At 46.3% G+C, this 11838-nt stretch overlaps 1 protein-coding gene across 1 annotated transcript in view; it reads left to right on the forward strand.

The window, feature by feature from the left end:
• lama1 (laminin, alpha 1) overlaps window positions 1-11838 on the forward strand; it is a 288354-nt gene that overhangs the window by 98759 nt on the left and 177757 nt on the right. Inside the window, exons 16-18 of the mRNA XM_078216990.1 lie at window positions 1774-1885; window positions 8298-8408; window positions 10287-10414. Of these exons, the coding sequence (XP_078073116.1) occupies window positions 1774-1885; window positions 8298-8408; window positions 10287-10414 (351 nt within the window). The remainder of the gene's footprint in view (window positions 1-1773; window positions 1886-8297; window positions 8409-10286; window positions 10415-11838) is intronic.

Below are 11838 nucleotides of genomic sequence, written 5' to 3' on the forward strand. Positions count from 1 at the left end.
CACTCCAGCGCCAGTTTGGGTACACTGAGGGCAAATTTAGCATGGCCAATGCATCTAACCAGCACATCTTTCGGACTTTCGGAGGAAACTGGAGCAGCCGGAGGAAACCCACACAGATACGGGGAGAACGTGCAGACTCCGCACAGACAGTGACGCAAGCCAGGAATCAAACCCAGGTCCCTGGCACTATGAGGCAGCAGTGCTAACCACTGTGCCACTGTGCTGCCTCTGTACCACCGTGCCACCTCTAAGGTGAGAGGGGAAAGATTTAAAAGGAACCTGAGGGGCAACTTTTTCACACATAGTGAGGGTGATGTGTATGTGGAATGAGCTGCCAGAGGAGGCAGTAGAGGTGGGTACAATTGCAACATTTAAAAGACATTTGGACAGATACACGGATAGAAAAGGAGTAGAGGGATTTGGGCCAAATGCAGGCAAATGGACTAGTCCAGTTTAGGAAACCTGGACAAATTGGGCCAGGGCCTGTTTCCGTGCTGAATAGCTATATGACTCTATGACTCAGTTAAAAGAATAATCATTGTCTCCAATACAGGGTCCATTACCAGCTTCTCAGGCTAAAGAGAGGAAGTGCCTTTTCTTTATTTAGTCAACTTTTGTTTGTCCATCTTCTCAGTTTATCCCGACCCTCTCCTTCACTATTCCCTCTCAGTCTGAACTGACTCCTTTCCTCCTATCCACACCGTGAAGCAAATTCTCCAACCTCTTTTCTCTCCATCACAGTCATCCACCCGCTTTTCTTTTCTCTGCCGTCCACCCCACTTCACCACCCAACCCAGTTCTTCCTTCTCATCCATTTTGTCCCCCCTCCCTTTCCGTACTTCCTGGAGCACCCAGCTAACAATCTCCGCAATCGCTGTGCATTCTGTCCTCTTTACCATGATTTCCGACCTATCCCCATTGACATGTAATTTCTCCTGGTCCTTTCCAGGACCATTCAATTCCTCCCTCAGTATTTATTTCCCTTACTCAGCCTCTTCCCCCAAATCCACTCGACAACACCCCAGACACGTCTCTAAGCGTTTCTCCCACTGGCCAAGTTTGCTGACTCTGTAGACTGCAGGCAGGAACTGTTGTTCTTGTAACATCATGACCTACAGTGCACAGAAAGCATTAAACCTGCCCATGCTGACTGTACACAACATTGAACCGTGCGCTCCCTCTGTGTCCAAAGTGTAAGGCCGGGATTTTATGGCCACTCTCTAGTACAATTTTGTCTTTTAAAAAAAGCATTTAGACAGTTACATGGGTATAGAGGGAAATGGGCCAAATGCGGGCAATTGGGACTACCTTAATGGTAAAAACTGGGCGGCATGGACAAGTTGGGCCGAAGGGCCTGTTTCCATGCCTCTGTGTCTTTATCTCTTAATGCCTTCACTCCTCCCCATCTGTATAACCCCCTCAGATCTAAAACCTTCTACTGAACTATCCTTCTTCTGACTTTGTTCTTTTGCCTGTTCCCACTTCCTTCATCCCCTGATTAGCTGCCTGATTTCAACTGTCTGGGTCCATATTCTGGAATTCTGGAAAATAGTGCAGTGGGGAAGTGGGAACTCTCTGGCTCGTTAGTCACCAGAATGAGGAGGAGTGGATTGAGGCAGGGCTATGGGGGATGAAGTTACACAGAGCTTAGTTTGTCCTCTCTGGTTTAAGTCGGCATTGGTTATATTTTTCTTTAAAAAACTCACAATTGATCCACCTCACCTTTTTAAGTCGTTACAACGGTGTGAATTATCCCAATTTTTGTACTTTCAGGCTGAGCTCTGTCACCTTGGACGTTGCGAACCCCAATGCCATCGACATTCTTCCAGCAGTGGATGTGGAACACTGTGAATGCCCACCAGGTTACTCTGGCATTTCCTGTGAGGTAACTACCAGAAGGATGTGGAGGCTTTGGAGAGGGTACAGAAAAGATTTACCAGGATGTTGCCTGGTATGGAGGGCATTAGCTGTGAGGAGAGATTGGAGAAACTTGGTTTGTTCTCACTGGGACAACGGAGGTTGAGGGGCGACCTGATAGAATACAAGATTATGAGGGGCATGGACAGAGTGGATAGTTAGAGGCTTATCCCAGGGTGGAAGTGTCAATTACTAGGGGGCATGGGTTTAAGGTGCGAGGGGCAAGGTTTAAAGGAGATGTACGAGGCAAGTATTTTACACAGAGAGTGGTGGGTGCCTGGAACTCGCTGCCGGGGGAGGTAGTGGAAGCAGATACGATAGTTAATTTGAAGGGGCAAATACATGAATAGGATGGGAATAGAGGGATATGGTTCCCGGGGAGGTAGTGGAAGCAGATACGATAGTTAATTTGAAGGGGCAAATACATAAATAGGATGGGAATAGAGGGATATGGTTCCCGGAAGGGTAGGGGGTTTTAGTTAAGTCAGGCAGCATGGTCGGTACAGGGTTGGAGGGCCAAAGGGCCTGTTCCTGTGCTGTAATTTTCTTTGTAATAAAGAAAACCCTCATCATTTGGGTACATCCTCACGCCGATATTGTTAGTGTTAGATAGAGGACATTAAAAGAAAATTGGCTCTTCTGTGGCAGACAATGTGTGCATTTAGAATTCATCACCTTTCAGAACTCCCTCCCTTCCCAAGTATAGGCAGATCACCAGTCATGAACACGAAAATGATAGTCACAAAAAGATACGGCTGGAATGTTACCACCGTTCACGCCGGCGGGATTTTCCCATCCCGCTGCAGTGAACGGAGATTCGGCTGGGTGCAAAATTCTCCAACCTCGCTGCAGCAGGAGCGTGGCATGAGCGGCAGATAAGATCGCGACCTAAGAGTTTTTATTGTCAAGAGCTAGGAATGACACACACGTGCACATTATCCAAACAATAAACACATCTTCCATTCTGATATCCTGGCAACTTTAATTTGATCTGTGTTTTGTCAAAACAGAATTCCTAATGCATGATGTTTCGAATCAAAATATTTTGGTCATTTTCCCTCTTCAAGTTTTCTTCTACGTGTTTACCTTCCTTACTGCTACATAGTACGTGATGATCTTGACCAGTGATGGGCAATCGAGGCCGGTGAGTGGTCCGAAGGAGTGGCCCTCCTTCATCTCAGTGACCCGCAAGGTTGAAATCAGGCTTGTTCACTGACCATCACCCCATCAATAAGATTGAATACATTTAATACACGCCGAATATTTCATAATGAGTTATAGAAAATGCTTGGTCATTGTTGTATTAATGGAACCATCATCAAATTCAAATATTTACGCTGGAATTCTACCGCCCCGCCCGCCATGGAATCGAAGCGGGCGAGGGGCGGACAACGGAAATGTCCGTTGACCTTGGACGGGAATTTCCAGTCTCGCTCGAGGCTGTAAAATCCCATCCTTACACTATGGACACAGAGGCAGCGCACGGCTCTCACAGTCAATGTTGTGTCCAATCAGCGTGCACCTCACTTCACTTACCCTTGCTTTACATGTGTGTACCACTTCAGCCAAAACGACAGGAAAAAAAAACTACACAGACAGAAATCAGCGGAATGCGGAAACCCGGGATGAGGGGGAATAGGTCAAGAACCATGGTGGGATTCGAACCCGGGTCCCCAGAACATTACCCTGGGTCTTTGGATTACTAGCCCAGTGACAATACCACTACACCGTTGCCTCCCCAGTAAGACAAATTGGGCTTTGCATGATTTGCCCTGCTCCAGTGAATTCTGCCTGAGTATCTGTCAAAGATTTGCCGAATGGTGTGTCTAGAACTCTGTTCCACCGCTTCACTGAGAATGTTACCATTTAAGCAATTTACCTTTCAAAAACAAAGGGTCGCTGTGACATGTCAAATGTACATGGAGTCACGTAGCCGTAATGACTTGCAAATTAAATCGAGCGAGGATCTCATTCATGTCAACCTGCTAACTTGTTCAATTCTAATTCATGAACAAATGTTGGTGCTTAAGATTATTCTCACCAAGGAAAAGTGGTCAATCATTCTATGATTTCTATTTTATTGGAAAAAGTCAGTATTAAGTATGTAATGGACTCTTTCACTGAGGTTATTGTTTGGAGAATTTTCACGGATAATGGATTAGTTGCAATACAAATAGCAACATTTTGTGTATTCACAGCACCTGAATAGCCTCACATGATGGTCAAGCATGCCTTAATTTCTCAGTGTCGCAGATTTTGCTGAAATGTCATGATAAAGGATGCAATTTATGAAGCACACGCCTCCATCATTATCTTTCTGAATCTTAAGACTCCGCTCCTGTGAACCTTCGGCCAGAGTTGGGTTGCAGAATCTTTCTATCGCATAATAACCCTCATTTCACTCTTCTTCGTCTGAAAGCTCTCGCCTCTACCAAAGGTGGACAACAACCTGGATTTTGTTCCACGATATGTGCTACATCTTTATTAAACCAATAGCCAACAATACAAATTCACAATAATACCGGTCGCTTTGTTTCCCTGCAAGTCAGAGTCCGTCTCGATGATCAATCCACCCTCGAGGCCTCTGTCCTTGACTTTGGAGTGACTGGACAAATCATTCAAACAGTGAAGATGTTCCTGTGGACTCTTTCTTTATACCTTTGTTTAGCTATACCTTTCTGCCATACAAATTAAAGCCTGCTTTAGTCCATTCAAAGAATTGGTGCACAGTGGTTCGCGCTGCTGCCTCGCAGCACCAGGGACCCAGGTTCGATTCCCGGCTTGGGTCACTGTCTGTGAGGAGTCTGCATATTCTCCCCGTGTCTGCGTGGGTTTCCTCCGGGTGCTCCAGTTTCCTTCCACAGTCCAAAGATGTGTGGGTTAGGTGGATTGATCTTGCTAAATTGCCCCATAGTGTCAGGGGGACTAGCTGGGGTAAATACATGGGGTTATGGGGATAGGGCCTGGGTGGGATTGTGGTTGGTGCAGACTTGATGGACTGAATGGCCTCCTTCTGCACTGCTGGATTCTATGATCTTGAACACTTTTGTCAATCTCCAAAACTGGGAGAACTGCACGTTCTCCCCGTGTCTGCATGGGTTTCCTCTGGGTGCTCTGGTTTCCTCTCACATTCTGAAAGACGTGCTGGTTAGGTACGTTGACCCGAACAGGTGCTGGAGTGTGGCGACTAGGGCATTTTTACAGTAATTTCATTGAAGTGCAATGTAAGCTTGTGACTGATAAATAAACTTTCAAACTTTCAGAATGAGGCATATTTATTGCCTCTGGGTCAAAATCCTCAAAAGCTGATTGTAAAAATGGAATAAGTGGGCTATTAGTGTCCATAGCCAGTGGCTTTAGGCTGCTCCCAGCTCAGACCCAAACCAGGCCTATGTGAGCACCACGATATGCTGCCCACAATCTCTTAGCAGAATCACTCAGGGCTTTCTAGGGGTCCTTGTCTCACTGCTTCCAGCAATTTAAAAGGATCCCCTATTCCTCAGCCCATTACTGTTCAAACTCAGTGCGTCGCTGGTCACCCATCCCAACTTTCCTTCATTTGGGAGTGCTGCACAGATGTTAGACCCCAAGCTAAAAAGCAACAGTTATTTTTCTTTCCCTCATTGGGGTCCAGTACCCTGCCATCTGATATACCTTTAGGAAGTGTCTATAAGGATCTTCACCTGACTCTAACTTTGACATGCCCGTTGCCATTTTACATAGTGTATCAGCTGTATACAGGACTACAAACTAATGGTACAGTGCCAAGACCCTGCTGACCAATGGGTGAAGGTTGATACCTCTGTTGTCTTGTAGGGACTGTTGACAGTGGGCGGCCTTCTGGCCAACCGTTGTTCGGCCTGTTCGGTACAGATGGGTCATCCTCGTCAATACTGGGATCTCCCTGCTCCACTATCTGTAACTTTTACCTTGCATCGTCAAGGCCACAGTGCAGTTCAGTTCAGTTCTCCAGATATCATTGGTTTGTGTTCACTTTCTACCTCAATGTTGCCACCATGAGACAGACCCTGCACGCAAGGTTACACCACAGCCGGTCTACATTTATTAGTACCTCAGAAAGAAACAGTTACATGGTTACAGGGTGGCACAGTGGTTAGCACTGCTGCCTCACAGCGCCAGGGACCCGGGTTCATTCCCAGTTTGGGCCACTGTCTGTGTGGAGTTTGAACATTCTCCCCATGTCTGCGTGGGTTTCCTCCGGGTGCTCCGGGTTCCTCCCACAGTCCGAAAGATGTGTTGGTTAGGTGGACTGGCCATGCTAAATTGCCGCTTAGTGTCAGGGGGACTAGATAGGGTAAATGCATGGGGTTGTGGGGACAGGGCCTGGATGGGATTGTAGTCGGTGCAGGCTCGATGGGCTGAATGGCCTCCTTCTGCACTGTAGGATTCTATAGTTAAAAAAAAGTGATCATGCATTAAAAAGATGATTAATACGATGGCTTAAACGGTGGCACAGTAGTTAGCACTGCTGTCTCACAGTGCCAGTGACCAGGATTCGATTCCTGGCTTGGGTCACTGTCTGTGTGGAGTTTGCACATTCTCCCCGTGTCTGCGTGGATTTCCTCCCACAGTCCAAAGATGTGTGGGTTAGGTGGATTGGCCATGCTAAATTGTCCCTTAGTGTCAGGGGGACTAGCTAGGGCAAATGCATGGGGTTATGGAGATAGGGCCTGGGTGGGATTGTGGTCAGTGCAGACTCGATGGCCCGAATGGCCTCCTTCTGCACTGTAGGAATCTATAATTCAACAAAAGAAAATCCCGTGTGACACCCCATACCTTGTCTAATGTGGCACAGTTCCAAGGTTAACATAAAAAGAGAAAGAGCTGGAAAAGCCCCAGAGGTCTGACAGCATCAGTGGAGCGAGAAACGGAGTTAATGTTTCAAGCTGCTGATCTTTCAATGGAACTGGGAATAGTTAGAGCTGCAGTCAGTATTGAGTTTTTCGATAAGCAGCTCCCCTTGAAGGTTCAGCTGTAGCTCCCACTGATAAAAAGGGAAAAATAACACTGCAACACTCATTTTTGGCAATGCATGGAGAAGCATGAATGTTCCCATCCACACTAAAGGGCCCCTTTGTGCTTCATACCCCCCAACTTTAACGGCCCCTGTATGGGCAGCATGGCAGCACAGTGGTTAGCATTGCTGCCTCACAGCGCCAGGGACATGGGTTCGATTCCCAACTTGGGTGACTGTGTCGAGTCTGCACGTTCTCCCCGTGTCTGCGTGGGTTTCCTCCAGGTGCTCCGGTTCCCTCCCACAATCCGAAAGACGTGCTGGTTAGGTGCATTGGCCATGCTAAATTCTCCCTCTGTGTACCTGAACAGGTGCTAGAGTGTGGCAACTAGGGGAATTTCACAGTAACTTCATTGCAGTGTTAATGTAAGCCTACTTGTGACACTAATAAATAAATGGAGCAGAGAAGACTGAGGGGTGACCTGATTGAGGTTATGAGATTATGAGGGGCATGAACAGGGTGGATAGGGAATAGCTGTTCCCTTTAGTTGAAGGGTCAGTTATGACGGGACACAAGTGAAAGTGAGGGGTGGGAGGTTTTGGGGGGATTTGAGGAAAACCTTTTTACTCAGAGGGTGGTGACGGCCTGGAATGCGCTGCCTGGGAGGGTGGTGGAGGCAGGATGCCTCACACCCTTTAAAAAGTACCTGGATGAGTACTTGGCACACCATAACATTCAAGGCTATGGGCCAAGTGCTGGCAAGTGGGATTAGGTGGGCAGATCGGGGCCTTTCATACATCGGTACAGACTTGATGGGCTGAAGGGCCTCTTTTGCACTGTAGGATTCTGTGATTCTGTGCCTGCTCTTTGCTTGCCCAGTATCCTGACCTGAAAATGACTGAGGGCCCCTCATTGATCCCATTGGATGGGGAGCATGATCTCCGCTGTCATCTACGCAAGGCACATCCTAAATACAATTTGGGTGACAGGAATCTTATGGCCCAAAGAAAATGACCTGAGCAATTTCCTGTGCCATTGTTGATGTATTTTCATTCGTAAAATTCAGTTTTCCCCCGGTGAACATGAATTCCCAAAATAATGTGTTTCCCCATTTTAAAAAGGCAGTACATTTTCTTCTGGGGATAGGGGAACCTCATTTTCTGGTGGTGTCTGGGGGAAAGGCGTTGGCTGTTTCCAGAATTGTGCCATTAGTGGGGCGTAGCTTCCCCCCTCCTCCCAATAAAATGCACCCAGAAAATTGACCATGTTTCACTTGGGGAAAAAAAAACAGAATCCAAGAACCATCTTTGGAATTATCACCTGAATTGCAAAAGGCAGGGGATTGGAATATTACAAGATAGCTCTGCAGTGAGAATTTGGTACTTAGTCATTCTTTTTCAACAGTCTTGTATCCCAGGTTTCTATCGTGTTGATGGAATATTGTTTGGTGGCATCTGTCAACAGTGTGAATGCAACGGCCATGCCACAGAATGTGACACCAACGGCACCTGCCTGGTAAGTTCCAGTTGATGTGAATTATCTGCAATTCTATATGAAGTGGAATGCTAAAAGTAGAACATTGTTATTATGCTGGACAGGAACCAGTTCTGGTAGAATTTCACATCTCTTTGCACAATCCTCCTTAAACAAGGGTGGTACCAAGAAATGGCATCTTTGTTCGTAGCGTCCGGGTTACGTGACTTAAAGGTTTGTATTTTTGAGTGAAGTTCCATGCCAAGGTAAGGGAAGCGGAGAGTAACTGGCCAGGCCGAGATTAACAAACTTGTGGTCAGGCTCTGTGTATTTACGACCTTTAGATATGTTTTAGGTTTTTTTTAACCAGGGATCCGGGTTCAATTCCCGGCTTGGTTCACTGTCTGTGTGGAGTTTGCACATTCTCCCCATGTCTGCGTGGGGAGTGCTCCGGTTTCCTCCCACAGTCCAAAGATGTGCAACTTTGGTTGATTGGCCATGATCAATTGCCCCTTAGGGCGGAATTCTCCGGCCGCGCTCACCCCAAGATTGGAAAATCCACCCAAGTTCAACGGGCCTTTGCATGATCCGTCCCCAGCCCGCTACAATTCCTGTGGCAGGCGGGACGGGAAAATATCATCTAGAGTGTCCAGAGATATGTAGTTAGATAGATTAGCCATGGTAAATATGTGGGGTACAAGGATAGGGTAGGGGAGAGGGCCTGGGTAAGACACTCTGTCAGAGAGTCGGTACAGAGTCGATGGGCCAAATGACCTCTTCTGCACTGTAGGGATTCAATGATTCTATTCTATTGTATGATGGAATGCTACATTATTTATAGATATTTCACTAATTACCATTTTAAATTACTTGGTGAGGGGAGAGAAGAACTCGCGATTGCATTCAGCCAATTCTCTCCCCTGCTTTTATATTTGAAAGGAATCTCTGTCAGAGCTTTGGCTTAGTTGGCCGCACTCGTTCTTCTGAGTCAGAAGATCAGGGGTCAAATCCCGCTCCAGAACACACAATGATGCATAAATTGAAAACACGTATTCTGTAGGAGGCAGTGCCCTATGTCTGAGCTCGGAGCCTGGAACTCGCGGTTCAAGCCCCACTCCAGGACTTGTTAGCCTTAAAGGAGTGTCGATAAATGGCCTTCGAACACTTCCACACCATTCCCCAAAGTGGGGGGAAAGCAGTGAGTGTGAAGATACTAGAAAAAATAAGCATGGATTTGATCATGTTCGCAAATCAATCATTCTATCCGAAGCTATTTGTCCAATTCATCCGGGGCTGCACGGTGGCACAGTGGTTAGCACTGCTGCCTCACAGCGTCAGGGTACTGGGTTCAATTCTGGCCTTGGGTCACTGTCTGTGTGGAGTTCGCACATTCTCCCTGTGTCTGCATGGGTTTCCTCTGGGTGCTCCGGTTTCCTCCCACACTCCAAAGATGTGTGGGTTAGGTTGAATTCTGCTCCTGTGACTCTCAATGGTTTTTATTTTAGGCAAAGTATAAAAGTATACTCGAGTCAGACGTATAAACAACAAAGGCTCTTTAGATAGAAATGGCTGCTGACCCCTGACCTTAGGCTTACCCCAGTGCAGTACTGAGGGACTGCTGCAGTGTCTTTTGGACAAGATCTTAAGCTCTTGCCTGCCCCCTCCGGTAGATGTAGATAATCCCATGGCATTATTTCAACAAAAAGCAATGGAGTGATCTGCTGTATCGCTCAATCGGCAGCAGAAAACAAGATTGGCAGTTTTTTTTTATCCACCTTGCTGGTTGTGGGAGCTTGCTGTGCGTGAATTGGCTGCCACTTTTCCCACGTTGCAACAGTATTTGCTGTCTGTAAAATGCTTTGGGATGACCTGATGGTGTGAAAGGCGCTATATAAATGCAAGTCTTTTCTTCATTTCCAGGGATGTCAACACAACACTGCTGGCCCAAATTGCGATCGGTGCTCCCTTGGTTTGTTTGGTGATCCCACCAGAGGAACGGCCGAGGATTGCCAACCTTGTGCTTGCCCATTGAACATTTCCTCCAACAAGTAAGCCTGTTGTGCTTTGCACTGCAAGGGGGGGGGTTCTCAATGCTGTTGCTTGGTAACTATTATCATGGTGATAACAAGGAAATTCACTACAAATGTGACGATTCCTTTCTGAACAAGTATTCTGTGTAAATCATGTGGAATCATTTAGACAGTTACATGGGTAAGATGGGTATAGAGGGATATGGGCCAAATGCGGGCAATTGGGATTAGCTCAGGGGTTTAAAAAAAAAGCAGCATGGACAAGTTGGGCCAAAGGGCCTATTTCCATGCTGTAAACCTCTAATCATAGAATCCCTACAGTGCAGAAGGAGGCCATTCGGCCCATTGAGTCTGCACCGACAACAATCTCACCCAGGCCCTATCCCCAATTTTACATATTACCCTACATATTTACCCTCCAAATTTTTCGGCACTAAGGGGCAATTTAGCATGGCCAATCCATCTAACCCGCACATCTTTAGAGTGTGGAAGGAAACTGGAGCACCCTGAGGAAACCCACGCAGACACGGGGAGAACGTGCAAACTCCACACAGACAGTCACCCAAGGCCGGAATTGAACCTGGGTCCTTGGCGCTGTGAGGCAGCAATGCTAATCACTGTGCCGCCATGCCACTTAGAGCTTTTAGCGGATTTCTGATGTCCTGTGATGGTATAATAGCATTTCACAGCATTGGATAAATTATCCCATAACCTGACTATAAAACAATGTGACTAAATCTACGCCCAAACCTATTGTCCAGTCCTCAAATGTGGCCACCATGCTAAAAATCCCAATTTAGGTTCAATGATTGGGGTCTGAAGCAAAGATTCAAGGTTGTATTATCATTTGGACACTTAGCTAAAAGATGAAATAATTGTATATTGATTGAAAATAAATTATCTGTTTTGGAGCCAAGTTTTGGACTCCGGGAATGCTGGAAGTGAAAATAGAATAGTTGTTTGGCAGTGCAGAACTTGAGTGTTGCTGAAAAAAAGAGACATGCTATCAAAACTTTTCATCTTGGACTCACCAGCAATAATAGGAAGACAACAATTTATATTGCATGAGAAGAGAGTGCTGATTGGTTGGCACGTGGTCTCTGATTGGGGGAGGCATGTAGCATGGAACAGTTAACTGCCCGGCTTTGTTCAAATAGTCTGTTTTTGCAGCAATATTGAAACTAGAATGTAACAACCATTCTGGATAAACAATTCCTTTAAACTTAACCACTATTTATAAATTGAAAGAGTTGAATATTTTAATTTAACTATTGTGATAGAAATAGTGGTGTGTTACACTTGATTCAGGGAGTCTGAGTTGCTTTGGCAACATGCTCTTTTATAGAATCATAGAATCATACAATGCAGCAGAGGCCCTTTGGCCCATCGCGTCTGCACTGACACGTGAGAAACAGCTGACCTTCCATCTAATCCCATTTACC

This window comes from Mustelus asterias, chromosome 7 (assembly GCF_964213995.1).
Source record: "Mustelus asterias chromosome 7, sMusAst1.hap1.1, whole genome shotgun sequence".
Taxonomy (NCBI): Eukaryota; Metazoa; Chordata; class Chondrichthyes; order Carcharhiniformes; family Triakidae; genus Mustelus; species Mustelus asterias.